The sequence below is a fragment of the Lacerta agilis genome, chromosome 3, assembly GCF_009819535.1.
Source record: "Lacerta agilis isolate rLacAgi1 chromosome 3, rLacAgi1.pri, whole genome shotgun sequence".
NCBI classification, from domain to species: domain Eukaryota; kingdom Metazoa; phylum Chordata; class Lepidosauria; order Squamata; family Lacertidae; genus Lacerta; species Lacerta agilis.
Window position 1 is genome coordinate 9,968,339 of NC_046314.1, and position 15,187 is coordinate 9,983,525.

General features: G+C 42.0%; 1 protein-coding gene across 1 annotated transcript; it reads right to left on the reverse strand.

Annotated features, from left to right (window-relative positions):
* Positions 1-444: 444 nt before the first annotated feature.
* Positions 445-13,945, reverse strand: NPM1 (nucleophosmin 1). Its single transcript, XM_033142819.1, has 11 exons — positions 13,813-13,945; positions 12,254-12,333; positions 11,733-11,852; positions 8,325-8,418; positions 8,088-8,191; positions 6,803-6,870; positions 6,391-6,448; positions 3,981-4,064; positions 3,402-3,503; positions 1,770-1,844; positions 445-784 (listed from the first exon to the last, which is right to left on the reverse strand). Exons 1-11 carry the CDS (start codon positions 13,874-13,876, stop codon positions 746-748), a joined length of 888 nt encoding a protein of 295 aa, XP_032998710.1. The 5' UTR covers positions 13,877-13,945; the 3' UTR covers positions 445-745.
* Positions 13,946-15,187: the final 1,242 nt, after the last annotated feature.

Here is a 15,187-nt window from a genome sequence, read left to right on the forward strand (position 1 = left end):
ACCATACTATGTAAGAGAGCTGTAAACAAAATCCCAAAAAAACCCTACCCTTCCTTGGTTCACATCGTGAGGCCTAGCCAGCTTCTAAGATGTTTTGGCATTCACTGGGATACAGCTCAATACAGAATTTAGAAAACCCTTCCCAAAACATGGGAATCGAAAGGGATCCTCCAACCCTTCCCAAAACATGGGAATCGAAAGGGATCCTCCAACAGTTTGACTTCAACCCTTGTCTCTCAAGGCAGACAGATGCCAACAATACTGCAACTTGATGTTCAATAAACAAGTAAAACCAGCAGGATCGGGAACTGTCAAAATACCATTCTGAAAGGAATTCCACACCTCATGCTCTTGGGTAAGTGTGATTAAAGAATCCTGTTTGTATGAGTGTACTGCAACTTGTACGGGAGAAAAGCTCAATCCAACAAAAAAAGGCAGCAAAGCTACTTAAAATACTAAACTTTATTTTTCACATTTACATTTAAGTTCCCCCATTTCCATTTTTTACCACCACTACTATGCATTATCAAAACATTCCATACATATTTGAAAGTAAAAGGGTGGAGTCCTGGTCTTAAAAACCGAACAGGCATTTTGGACAACACATTCTTGGCAAAACATTCTGGACGACATTAATCAAGACTCTGTAGGGAAAGCTTTAGCATTTATAAAAAGGACAGCCAGATATTAATGGTTATACACACAGAACTGAAACTGTAAAAGGAGCCATTTATTAACTTCTTGCTCACAGAGTCTGCCTCCACTGCCAGAGTGCTTGAATAACCTAAAACACACCAAAAATAAAAAAGGGTTAGTTCCGTCTTGATCTTCCTTTAGAGTGCAAATTGCATTAAGCACCAGAAAAGCTATTTAAAACAATAAATGATCAAGTAAAGTCTGCATAAAGTATTTATGGGCATGGAATTCTCTACTTAAAAGTTTCTTTCATCTAGGTACAGTTAACAGGACAAGTGTATATGAAATCCAAGTCTGCGCTAATTTTATTTTTTTTAAAAATGCTTACCAAGTACAGCACTCAGTACACCAAGATTAAAATTACTCAATATATTTTGCCTTTTAAGACTGCTCACACCCTATAAAGCATAGTAAAGGAAAGCAAAAGGAAGGGTGTGTCTCAGCTAGGCAAATACTGTCTGAACTCTGCCTGCCCTGCCCTTCTGTCCAAATCCACTTCAGTAGCTGAACTAGCTGCTTTCAAACATTCTCCCTTCAACGGGCCACAATTTCCACCCCCCTCCCTCCCGACAGCTTTGAACTGTTTGGGGGAAAAGCAGAAAAGCATAACAATTTTGTTTAAGGAATTTTGATAGTGAAATTTAAGGTTTACAGGTCTAACCCAAGACAGCTTGCTTCCTGATACCAGCACCACCACCTCCTGGCATGCTGTCACACCAGTAATTTGGTTGATTTTGGGAAAGGAGAGCATCAAGACTGCCAAAGGTTTTAGTGCAGTAGTTCTTCTCTGCAAAAAGGAAACTGAAGGGAAGGCTAGCCAAATTCAGCAGTAGAAAACCACAACACCATTTTACTTGGTCAAAATGGGGCTGGAGAATCCTGTGGGTTTAAAAGTGAAGAGACACCGACCATCAAAATGGAGAAAAATGTTTCCTTTCCCCACACAAACAGCTTCCACTTATCTAGTCCAAGTACTGCTTGTAGCTGAAGCTCTAAAGTGTGTGGAAAGTGACTGGGAAAGGGGACAACAATTTATTCTACCGATTTTATCAAAATCCAATTGATTCCATTACCTTCTGGTCCTCTGTCCTGAAACAATTCTTAATGTAATTCACAAACTTGGCCTCCACCTTAGGCAAACTAGTTCCCTATTGCAAAAAGAAAACAGTGAAACTTAAGATTGACACAAGGAACTGAAAGACTTTTAGCCTGTGTGGTAAATGGAAATAAATCACTACACAAACTTAATATGATTCACATGCAACATTCTGGAGGACCTTTGCTACTATCAGAGACAAAGCATGCCAATTCCTGTTCACAGGACAACATTTGTTCTAGTGAGATTGCAGCAATAGGGGAAATATAAGGTGTGAAAGCCTGGGGGTGGATTTTCCACAGCATTTTTTTTGCCCAGTTGGGGGGGGGTGGAATCAGAAATTGGGGTAGTGATGCTTGTGATTATAGCATTTGGCTGCATAATGAAGCAAGCAACTCGCCTGATTCCTGTTGCTTTTCACGTGCCTTAGATTCCTCCATCTTTTGCATGAAAGGAAATAACTGGATGTGTACAGACACAATCAAGGGGCTAACATGAAGAAGTGTGAAGCTTAATGAAACAAAGCTTCTGAAGCGCACAAAACTCAACATGAAAGTTCGGAATCAGAATTTGTGAATTTCTCACAAACAAACCCAAGTTGCAATATTAAGTTTGTATTTACATGACTGCAACATGCAAGTTCAGGACTGTTAATCTTGCACCTACAGCAACTAAGGTATTTTCAGCCTGCACATATTTACTCAAGCAGTTCCCAGAATTCAACAGGGCAGGACTGTATACAGCTTGAGTATAATGATAACATGCAACAGATTAGCGTAGTTATTTACCACTAAAATGCAACATAGAAACTATTTTGTGAGCTTTTCCTGCAAGGCATGTTTATTTCCGCTTAATGCTGAGGTGGTTGTGATATTTAAGTCCAGATAATAAAACCTTCCTTCATTTATGGCAATGTTGAGCGTTTCAGTATTCAACTTCACCACCTCCTTGCCAACACACACCAATTTATCCAACTGGTAAAAAGATACACTTTGGATGCAGCATTCTGCAGTTCTGTTTATATCACGGGTACCTTTGCAATAATTGTACGACCAAAACAAATCCACACAGGGCAATATCCAATGAAATCTGCCTGCTTGTACAACAGAAATCCACTTGTACAATGGGGCTTCGGGTTATGGCACGCCGAAGCTCCCCCCATATCTGCTTGACAGGAAACGCCAACCAATTGGATCAGATTTTGAAGGCATACATTGGGAAGGAGAAACAAACAAGCAGTTTCCCTCATATATTATGTTGGATCTCACCCTTTATAAACATTTCAATAGATATACTCAATGGTACCACGGTGTGTGTGTTGACTAATTACACATTTATGTTCTTAAAACCGGTTAGGTTCGAAAAGTATTTCACATTGCCATTTCCCCCAGAACTCGTTTTTTCAGCAGATTTTTGTACATTCACCAAGCAGTCCGTATAAAGGGCTTCTGCACCACATATTAAAATTCAAGCACATCCAAAATTTTACATTCAGTACCTGAACAAAGGATTTACGTCTTGCTTGCCACTATGAGCTCAGCAGCAATTAAAACATAAACGTGATTTTCAGTAAGGCAATCTCTACTAGCCAGGTAGCCGGTAAACTTACCTTTTGTATGCTTGCCTGCATTTTTGCTTTCATCTCATCTAGAGTGAAGGTTTTTGGGGTTTTTGGAGTCTGTGGTTTCTTGTCTTTATGCGACTCCGGAGTCTGAAACAGAGCAACTTATTACATTTCTCAACAATATGACAACATAGTATTTACTATCTGGTCATTGTGCCCAATACCTTCTGTTTACACTATATGCTTTGGTTCCAGATTCAATTATTAACAGCAATTTATATTCTGCCACGTAAGGCAAACGGTGTGTACAGCCAAGCAGCAAATGCCCTTGTACCAATACATCAATGCATCCACTAGATAGGGTAGCAGGTGTCAACCACAACTGTCTAGCTTGTACAAGAAGTCCAGATTTATAGCCCTTCTAAAAACATGGTCATTTCATCAACTACATTAATGTGAATTCTAGTTTTTGTCTACACATGAGAGCTATTTTAAATCAGTTATTAAAATTCCACAGCTAACTTCCTTAAGTTTGTAGTGAACAGATGTTCAAATAATTCCCAATTATTTTACAAATCTGCAGGCAAATTATGAATACCAGTGTGTTAAGGAATTTATACCTACTTTTGACTTGGGTGTTGCCAGCTTGGAATCTTTCCCATTCTGGTTTGATTTTGGTGTGTTCTTTGCAGAAGAATCTCGGGCAGGCTAAAATAGGAATAAATGCAAGAATCTTATCAGTGCTCCACTTTATGTCAATCTGCCAAAAGATTCCATTCTCTACTAGCCAAATACCACATTTGCAAATAGGGGGTCAAAATGACTAGGTGGGAAATAATCATACCATGGACAAAATCTCCTTATATGGTGTGCATGCACACTTTCGTGTGCATGCACACTTCTTAAGCTCATACCAAGAACAACCTTAGTTGGTCTCTAAGATGCTACTGGAAGGAATTTTATTTTTTATTTTGTTTTAACCAATAACGTTATACTTGATTAAAACTTAGTACCCATAATTTATTCCTGGTAATGCAAATTAAATTGATTTTAATAGCCTTAATGGTTCTAAATCTCATATAACTCATACAAAATCACAAATCCTATCTTTTAAAAAAAATCCTTTAAAAATATTAACAAAATCCACAACTCTTGTTCAGATCTTTTCTATTATTTTTCATAAGTTATACAGACATGTAATGAACTCAGATAAAGTAATTGTTAATGGAAGGTGAAAGCTACAACTTAAAAATCCAACTTTAATCCAACTTAATCTTTAAGCCACAGTGCCACCTAGTGCCCCAAGTCCGTAGAGTAACATAAAAGTATGAGGTTTTTATCATTTAACTTCTCCAAATAAGATTTTACTGTATTACTTGAAGATGTAAAAAAAAAACCATCCCAGCTGATAGCTTTTTTACATAATCTAAGTCAATTTACTGCAGTTGCGCCATAATAAAATGATTAGGATAGTTCATAGCCCACTCCCTTTAAACGCTGACAAGCCAACAGTGCTTATCAGACATGCTTGATTTTTAATTTGGAAGTGCAACTGTTGTTGCTCTGAAGCACCAAGACCCAGAGCTGAAGCACAGAGGACTAAAAAAATGTTTCAGAACCAGCATTTTGTGGAAGAGACCGTACAAGGGTATTGGACAGTACAAGTCTCAAGACGGGGCAGGCAATGTTTGCATATGTAATTATTAGCTAGTAATTATTAGCCCTCAGAGACTGAAGCATCCTTCTGTGCATTCAAAATATGCGAAATTTACAACTAGAGCATGAGCTCAGCAAAGGTAGCAGAAACACAAACCAAGTCAACTCAACCCTTCTAAATTGGTGATAGGGTATAAGAAGGTTTTGACATGTAATCAGTAGCAAATAGCAATTATTTATTTGCACCAACATGGCAGACCGGAGCTCACAAAGTAATTGTTTTAATGTTTTTAAATCACCTCGATCATTTCAGTGGGATAGAAATCATTCTGTTAAAAATAACTCAGTTCTTTTTCAGCAATTGTTGTCACCAAATTGTGAGAACTGTGAGACAAGATACTGTCAAATCTTTTCTTTGCTATGAGGGTTGGGGTAAAGGTAAAGGGAACCCTGACCATTAGGTCCAGTCGCGGTAGGAAGACTCTGGGGTTGCGATGCTCATCTCGCGTTAATGGCCGAGGGAGCCGGCGTACAGCTTCCGGGTCATGTGGCCAGCATGACTAAGCCGCTTCTGGCGAAGCAGAGCAGCGCACAGAAATGCCTTTTACCTTCCCGCTGGAGTGGTACCTATTTATCTGCTTGCACTTTGACGTGCTTTCGAACTGCTAGGTTGGTGGGAGCTGGGACCGAGCAACAGGAACTCACCCCGCCGCGGGGATTCGAACTGCCAACCTTCTGATCTGCAAGCCCTGGGCTCTGTGGTTTAACCCACAGCGCCACCCACGTGTCATGAGGGCTGGGATACAATACTTTTATACCTGCCACCACTTCCAATTCTTCACTACTGAATTCTCATTCTCAAGCCCCTCTATGAAGCAACAGCAGATATAGAACACTGCTCTCTCAAATTAAAACACAGTGGTACCTCAGGTTAGACGCTTCAGGTTACAGGCACTTCAGGTTACAGACTCCGCTAACCCAGAAATAACACTTCAGGTTAAGAACTTTGCTTCAGGATAAGAACAGAAATCGTCCTCTGGCGGCGCAGCAGCAGTGGGAGCTCCCTTTAACTAAAGTGGTGCTTCAGGTTAAGAAGTCTCAGGTTAAGAACGGACCTCCAGAACGAATTAAGTTCTTAACCCAAGGTACCACTGTAGGCTGTGACACCACCAGCTGAAATGCTCATCTAAAGTCTTGCTCTGGATTTGTAGCTTCTGGTTAATCCATTATGCTCAAACATTTCACATTTTCACCTTTATATTCAACCACATCATTCCGATAGCATAAACAAACAACCCACTGCAATGTTAACAATCCCTTCAATAAGTACAAAGTTATATGTTGTGAAGTAGTTTCTGAATTATACATAATTGCTCACTTTTTTTACTGGAGTCTTCTCTTCCTCCTCCTCCTCCTCATCCATGTCGTCATCGTCACTACAATTAAAAATTCCAATTAGTATTAACACCCAAAAGCGTGGCAATTTAAGCATCTTTGAAGGCCCTCATCCAACTTGTATTATACCAGTAAGAGATAAACAGAAGCGGAAACAACAACTACAACCTAATGTGAACTGGGTTGGGGCAACACACACTAACCCAGAGCAATGCCAATTTCAGAGTATGTATACCTAAGCATTCCTAATTTAATTCTGTTCTTCTTAAGCTGCTCTGGAGATCCTTTCTGAATTTAAAGCAGGATAGGAAATCCAACTGAATAAATAAAAAGTAAAAAAAAAAATTGCTGGCAAATTGTTAAAAACACTGAACATATTCCAAAAGGTAACATACTCTTCATCATCATCGTCGTCGTCTTCATCATCGTCGTCGTCGTCATCCTCTGTCAGCTTTACTTTTTTCTTTTAAAGAAAGAACATATGGAAGGGATTACAAATATGCCCAATGTTTTGATTCTACGTTTAGACCTGCTAATGTAGGATTCACCATTGAAGTCTCCGCTAGCACGTAGAAGGCCTGATTTTCCTCCATTGACTATCCCTTTAGTTACGAGATTGTGAGGATGATTACCTTTTTCTTCCTTGAAAAGTAGAGCTGAAGAAGGAAGTTGCAGAAGTAACAATATGCCTAACTTCCTCTTTCAGTTCTATATTCTGCCTTCCCAGGGCACAACAGCACACCCTTGAAAATTGAAACGTACCCACCAATCCTAAAAGGGTGCCAACCAATGTAAAATAAAATATTTTCGTCTTTTTTACACATACCACATAAGGCTTCTGTGGGAATTTGTTTTATAGGTGCCTTTGCACCTTTTTATTGAAGTTTATTTATGTTTACCTTGTGGAATCCTTCCGCCCTTGGAAGGAAGGGTAAAAAGGATCAGACAGGCAACTCGCTGCATGGATCCTTCCGCGGTTAAAAAAGGCGCTCTAGTTTTAAGTAAGGTAAACAGTCGTTAGTCTGTTTCCTGCTTAAACTTAGCACAGCAACAGGATTGTGACGTTTGACCCTTCAATAAATAGCCGCCATTCCCTGTTGTGGCGTGGAAAAGGCGCGAGGCAAGCAGAGTAAGATAATCGTTGCGTGGCAAGCATAGAGAGAAAGAGAAACTGAAACCAACCACGCAGGGTAGCGGAAGGCTTCTTCACCAGACTGCAGTCTCCTTTGTGTTTATTTCATTTCATTTTAAAGCCTTTTATTTGGCCGTCTAGTTTTTGGCCATCGCTGAGTTTAGTTTTTTCTTCTTCTCCGGAACCTTTGGAACTCACAGACGCTAGCAGAGAACTTCAGAGGCAACCAACTATCCGAACTCACAAGCTAAACCTTCAGATCGTAGCCGGCAGACCCTTTTCACGGCGCAGTGGGAGCAGGATCTCCAGCATTACTGCCCATCCCATCTGCTGGCTACCCCCACAGGCTTCCTCTAATTTATATACGAAATTTGGTTTTATTTTATTCGTAAGTCTAGATTCACAGAGGACCTATGCAAAATTCCTCTTGCCAACCATACAAGCTAGAACACAGATGAGTTGCTTGGTTTTTAAGAGCTTATGTGAGCTTTCCTATAGACACACTATCAATTCCAAAGCAGCCATTTCTCCACCACCCCCCAGCTTACCTGTGGAACTTTAGCCAATGTCACACCTGCAGGCCTTTTTGCTGTGTTGTGTAGTACCTTATCATCATTTTCATCATCAGAAGATTCTGGTTCTTCTTCTAAAGCTAAAGATATGGGACAAGTCAAGTAAGACTACACACAAATTTATGGCAAGTTGTAAGAGATGCAAATCACTTTACCAAATTATGTGCTCAGACAGAAATTAAGCGAAACGGAGAAGAGAGGTCACTTTCTTACCTACAAGATGTTGACCACTGACATAAACGGGTCCTGAGCCACTTTTCAACCTCAGAATTACCGGTGGCGTGATTTCAAAGCCACCTAATGAAACCTGAAGGGGGGAAATGTACAAAGCATAGTTGAAATATTTGCATCATATAGACAATACTAGTATTGCCAAGCTACAGAACTCACAATTCCCAACAGGTCTAGAAAAGGCATCAAGGTTTGAGATCTAGAAAAGGCACTGTGATTATCATACAACTCTACTCAAACCAGCAAAAGTGGTCTAGGGTTCTGCATGAAGAACCTGCATCAAGCAAAAGCTGAAGCTCTTTCCCATTTTCTTTGGTAGAGTCCAGACTAGTATTTAAAATGATAGAACTTTATAAAAGGTAAACCAGCTGGCTGAAAGCCCTTTCTTAGCAAATGGCCCAGGAAACTGCAGTTTCAGCCAAGCTACAAAAACTTTAGCCTTTGAAGTGTTGCAGAACTGGCTTCTTGAAAAATGGGTCATTCAAAACTGAGTAAGACAGAAAATTGCAATCGACATCTGAATAGCCAAAACCAATTATTCACAAGGTTTCTACCAAAACAATTAATGTACAAAAACCTAAATGAGGGAATATTCTTTAAAAAATTGAGCGAAAAATAATGCCAAGGGTTGTATAATGAATCACAGTAAAGGATTTCATGTGTTTATCAACTTAACGAAAGCCTGAATTATGTAACTTGGTCGATTTTTTCTATATTTATAAATGTGTATGTTTTTATTTACAAAGGTAATAATAGGCCATGGGGCAGCTTACAGACTTACAGCTTACAGACCATAAAAACATGATAAGACGTGGAAAACCTCAGGCCAGGAGGCAAAATGTGACCCATAGAGCCTCTCTTATCTTGCTTATGGTGCTCTCCCAAGATAACACCCCCTCTTCCCAAAGCCACTCCCCTAAAAGGCCTTGCTCTGCACCCTCAAGTGCCAGGCTGCAATGTGTCCTTGAACTGTACAGTTGTACCTCGGTTTACAGATGCTTCAGGTTACAGACTCCGCTAACCCAGTAGTACGTCAGGTTAAGAACTTTGCTTCAGGATGAGAACAGAAATTGCACGGCGGCAGGAGGCCCCATTAGCAAAAGTGGCAGTTTCAGCTTAAGAACAGACCTCCAGAACGAATTAAGTTCTTAACCCGAGGTACCACTGTATTGGGAAATTTCAAATGTCTGATATTTTACAGTTTTTAATATATGCTGTAAGCCGCTCAGAGCAGCTGGGGAAATCCAGCCAGATGTGGAGGTTATGAATAATAGCAATAATAAATGCTCAAAGTTAAGTCCTTTTATTTACATAGGCTTAGAAACATTACATTTTTTTGTACCATGAAACTTTTTATTTCACTGTAGCTGGCAGAAGCTACATTATAAAAATTGTGTTTCGTAGTTGTAAGTACAATTATTTAATGTTTGATCTGTTTGCATAGGGAATAGACAAAGGTTTAACAGATACAGCCAGCCTTGATAGCCAAGCATTTGTTTCTTGGAGCCAGCTGTGAAGTAGTCTTACCATTGCAGCTTTTAAAAAAAAGTGCTATCATAAAATAGATAAGATTGTTATTTCTGCTGAGATTCACACTGTTTTATCTGTATTAAGTGGCTTATGTTTTTTAAACAACTTTGTAATTTGAATCTATTGTATAGGAATAGGGACCCTTTTTCAGCCTAATGGTATTTTACTTAAGGCATTTATATAAACCCTTTAGTCAAAAAGACTCCAAGTGGCTTTCATTAGTACTAAGAAGATCCCTGAGCTCAGGCTCACAAGTCTATAATGACATGATGACACAGTTGGAAAAAGGAACAGAAGAAGGCAAGAGGGAAGGCAAGGAGGTACAGGTTTTTTGTTACAGTTCTTACAGTGCAGTTACATAGGTCAGTTCATGCAGATTCTGGCTGTGTAGAGCAGCAGTAACTCCTCACCGATGTCAGTGGAAGTTGTGACTGTCTTGCCCTTAAGGGCAGCTCTCTCCAGAAGCACACTTCCCCAGATCAGATCTGTGAGCAGAGCTAGTGACAAGTGTCCAGCACAGGACACGGCAGCTCCTGCCATACAATTCTTTTCTCAAACTGATGTATTGATGGCTGCTAGAATCCTCACAACCTTTTTACGTATTAATTAATTACAGTAAATTTGTATGCCAGAGATCTCAGGGTGGTTTATAGGTGTGTGGACTGCATGTCAGTTGCAGGTGGGCCCAGAGGTAAAAGGGAGCAGAGTATAAGATGTGGCTCCTCTCTTTACACAGCAGGCTGAACTGCATCCATGCAAGTGTCTGAGATTTCTACCCCGCTCTTTGCCCAGGCAAGCAAGAACTTTATTACATGGTACCTCGGGTTAAGAACTTATTTCGTTCTGGAGGTCCATTCTTAAGCTGAAACTGTTCTTAACCTGAGGTACCACTTTAGCTAATGGGGCCTCCCACTACCGCCGCGCAATTTCTGTTCTCGTTCTTAACCTGAAGTACTATTTCTGGGTTAGCGAGTCTGTAACCTGAAGCATCTGTAACTAAGAACCAGTGATGTAGGATGAAGCTTTTCCTTAACAGAATGTTTTTCATTTCCAGAAATGCATTGTTTCATAAAATTAGAAGTTTTAACAAATGAACACATTACCTGTTAGGTTGGGCAGGTATTTCAAAATTCTAATAGTCCTTTAGGCATACTCACATTAGTATGTTGACAGCTCAACATTGGTATGTTGAGCAAAGGTTCACGTTTGTTTAAACATAATGGCTAAAATCCAATCATAACTGCAGATCAGAGTTGACAGAGCAGGTTTTCCCTCCCCCAAATCTGTTCTAAAGTGCTGGGAGACCCACTTACCATGGGAGAGAACAGGAAGGAGATGTCTGTTCATGTGATACTGAATGTCATCCACCATTTACACAACATTAATGATGCTTTAATTAATTATTCCCTAAACAAATAACTTAAAATTCTATTGGGGGGAACTGTTAAGATCATTAGCTTGTGAAATTAACAGTGTCTTTCTCTTGTTTTTGTTTCCTAGATGTCAAACATTGATATCAATTTAATTATCATAGAAATGTCCAATAAACCCACATCACTACACAAAATAAAAAGACAAGAAAGCTAAGTCATGTAACCCAGTAAACTTGCTGACCAAATTAAGATGCAACACTAAACCACAGGTAAGAGCCAAGTTAAGGTCACATGTTCAACCTTCCTTCAACACAGGCATGAAGAGCTCTTAAGTATCCACTTTAGTTTTCAACTACATAGTTACTGTACAATCAAAATGCTATGTGAGAATACAACTAGAAAAAAATGTGTAATGGACTAGCGTTACATAGTATTTGTTTATTTAGACTTCATCCCACAGATTTTAATAGAGAAGTGAAAAACTTACCGTAGGCTGCACTGACATCTTCAAGGATGCCAGAGTGACAGTAATCTGCTTTCCTTCGTAGTCCAAGGCTTCTGCTTCAACAACATGCAACTCATCTTTAGCACCAGCCCCTAAGCTAACCTGTAGAACAAGGTACAGTGTTTGACAAGCAGAACAGCTGAGGCTTACAGCCTTAGTGCTACAACTACCCAGCACAAATGGTATACCAGAGCAGCTTACTTTATTCTGTTGGTGCCATAATGTAATTACTCCAAGTTTAATCGAGACGCCCAAGAACACCCCCGTTTTAACACGTATTCCATGGTAGCCTCAGGTGAAGCCACAGAAAGTGTGATGCCACAGCATAGTGGTACCAATGCAGATCAAGCCAGTGTCTAGATAGCTGCATCAATAACCCATTCTGGCCACAGTGAACATTTCGGGTGCAACTGCCACAATGTTTTGCATCAATACAACCTGCAATTATTTTGCAGCACTTGTTCCATTAGTTCTTCTGTATTTTCCAAAGAATCAGAACTTACCGTTCTTAGAGAGAGTTGATGATCATTTTCTTCATCATTCACCTTGAAATGATACTCCTTGTCTGCCTTTAGTTCACAACCTACAAAAGGAGCAACATGTTTGCTATTAAATAGCTTGAATATTTAACTCCCTTTACAGGCCTAACAGAGAAGAAATAATATGCAATCTTTTTCACTTCTACTAAAATTAAAAAGGCCCACTTAACACGCCTTACTCCCAAAAAAGACTGCAGTCTGTGTGTCCCTTTTTTAACCCACATGCAAATCAGAACAGATCTGCTTCACTTCTACATCTACAAAAAAACCAAAAACCCTTGGAGGTTTACAGTGTTTACAATAGCTGTATTGTAATCAGTCACAAATTGGGATCAGAGCCAATAGAGAAAAAATCCTGAGTACCATTTAAAGCTTTATAAGCATTGATCTTCCACTTACACCTCTTGTTAAAAGCACACAAACGCCATGCCGTTCTAAAGCACCAATTAAGTTTCTCGGGGCAAGCAGCTAGCAGCACAGCGCACAATTCTACTTATATGCCTGCGGGTTACAAAGAACGAGTTGCCATCTTGCGATTACACTGCTCATCATCTTGCAAGGTGCCATCATGCTCCGCCTACTGAAGCACATGGCCATCCAGAGGCCCTTCTTTCTCCTCTCCCCTCCCCACCTGGTGCCACACTGCAATACCAGCCTCTGCACCAGCTCTCTGCGCTTTCTCCCCCCCCCCCGCTCCAACAGCAGGCCTGGGTCTGACGTGAAGCCACCTGTGTCGACCCGAAAACAGCAGGCGCGGCAGAGAGGGAAACGTTATTTCCACGGGGAAGCGTCTCGGGGCCAGAAAAAATGATTAATAACCGTAGGGTTTTCTTTCCCTGCCTCATTTGTGTGGTCGAATGCGCATTCGCTTTTATTTTCCAAGCCGAGTAAGTCGCAATTGCTTCTTGACCACCTGACCGCCGCCGCCCCCCCCCACCCAACCTTCCAGGGCGGCCACGTGGCGAAGCGCATGGGGGGAGACAGGGAGCCGAAAGGCCCCTCACCCAACTCCCCCCCCTCCTCCTCCTTCAGACCACGTGAGAGGAAGGGGGGGAGCGTCGCCAGGAACTGGTGGGCCCGGTGCCAAAGCGGCGGCGATGGCGTCCATTTAAGCAGGGAGGAGGTTGGGAGGGGGTGGGAAAGGAGGACAAAGGAAGCAGCAGCCGCCGCATTTCCAAACACAGCAGGGCGGGCGGGCGGGCGGGCGGCTGAGGGCCCCCCCCAATTTCCCCCGACCACCACCTCAAGCAGAGCCCGCAAAGCGCAAGCCACGTGGGGCAGGAGTCCGCCCCCCCCACTTTGCTTCCATCCCCGGCGGCCCCGCCCTCAATGAATCTGGGGAGAAGCGCGCGAGGGAGGAACGCGGAGCGCGCGAGGGACGTTCGAAATGCGGGGCGGGGGGAAGAAGCAGAAGCGTGGGAAAGGGGCCGTGCGCATGCGCCAAAGAGGTGCGTGATTGAGGGGGGGTGTAAGATAACCCCCGTCTCGTCTTTCCCTCACGCGGGCAGCCTAGGACACTTTACCGAAGAGGAAGGTCTGCGGCCTGAGGGAGCCCATGTTGTCCATGTCCATGCTGCTGTCCTCCATCTTGTCTGCTGGCCTCCCTCACCACCTAACGCGGTCGTCGTCTTCTTCGTCGGTATCACCGGCTCTTCTCCTCCTCCTCTCCCCGCGCGGACGGGACGGAAGGCACCTGTATGGCGGGCGGGCGGGGGACGGACGGACAAACGCAGCAGCAACAGCAACGCGCACTGCGAGAAAAAGGGCCCGCCTCCTTCCCGCCTCCCTGCATATATAGTGCCACAGGTCTCGCGAGAACTGCCGCCGGACGCCCTTTTCCTTTTTTGGGGGGGGGGTGGCTCCCTTCCAATCAACTTCTGCTGGCGGGAGCCGACAGATTGAGGGGCGCATGCGCCTGAAAGGATGGGCGGGGTGTTCTATAAACGCGAGTGGGTGCTGGCTGCGCGCGTGCGCTCTCGCCTTCCATCCAGTCATCCTGCGCGGCCCCGCTGAGGCTCTCTCGCGCATTACGCAGCCGTGCAGGGTCAAGATCACTGAGTTGAGCCCTTTTTAAATTAAAGAAAAGAACTGTGATTATTATTATTTTTCCTTTTGTCATGAGGCTGGTCCCCAACTGAGAATTGCGTTATGCTTCTGCTACTCCTTTCCCGCAAGGAAATCAACAGCGCGCACATTAGGATTCCTCCTAATTGCTGTATATTCATGCCATAAACTCAATGCTTTTTTTCGGGGTGGGGGGTGGGGACGCATACCCCTAAATATTTTGTGAATCTTTGTACTTTTGCCCGTTTACTGTATTTATTTTTCTCGATTTGAACTATAAAATGGTGGTTTTTCTTGAGTCGAAATGAGAGTACCCCTAAACATTTTTTGGTGGGGGGGCACTGCATAAACCTGTCAGACCCCTTGGTAGGATTGGTGTGTTGTTTTTTGAAAACTCAAAAGCTTTTAGCAACTTTAGAAAAGCATGCGTTTTAAAAGAAGTAGAATGTAAATAAACAAAACTTGTTTTATTTGTGCTGGATATTTATTGATGCACCGCTTCTCTAAAACCCGGACCATTCAAAATAATAATAATAATAATAATAATAATAATAATAATAATAATAATAATAATAATAATAGGATCAGTCTAGTGACATAATTTGCTTCATAACGGAACCATAAAGCAGAGATGAGTGTAATATTAGGTGAAAAGAGAACCCCAGGGCAGTGATTGTTACAGATGCACAACTGTCCCCAGTGTCATTTGTGAAATGTTTGGATGTGGAGTTGTGTCCGTTTCATTTGCTTTTCCCATTTCTCTCATTCTCCCAATGTTCATCCCTGACATACGTGTAAAAACAAGGTGGCGGGTGGGTCTGCACAACGCTTCAA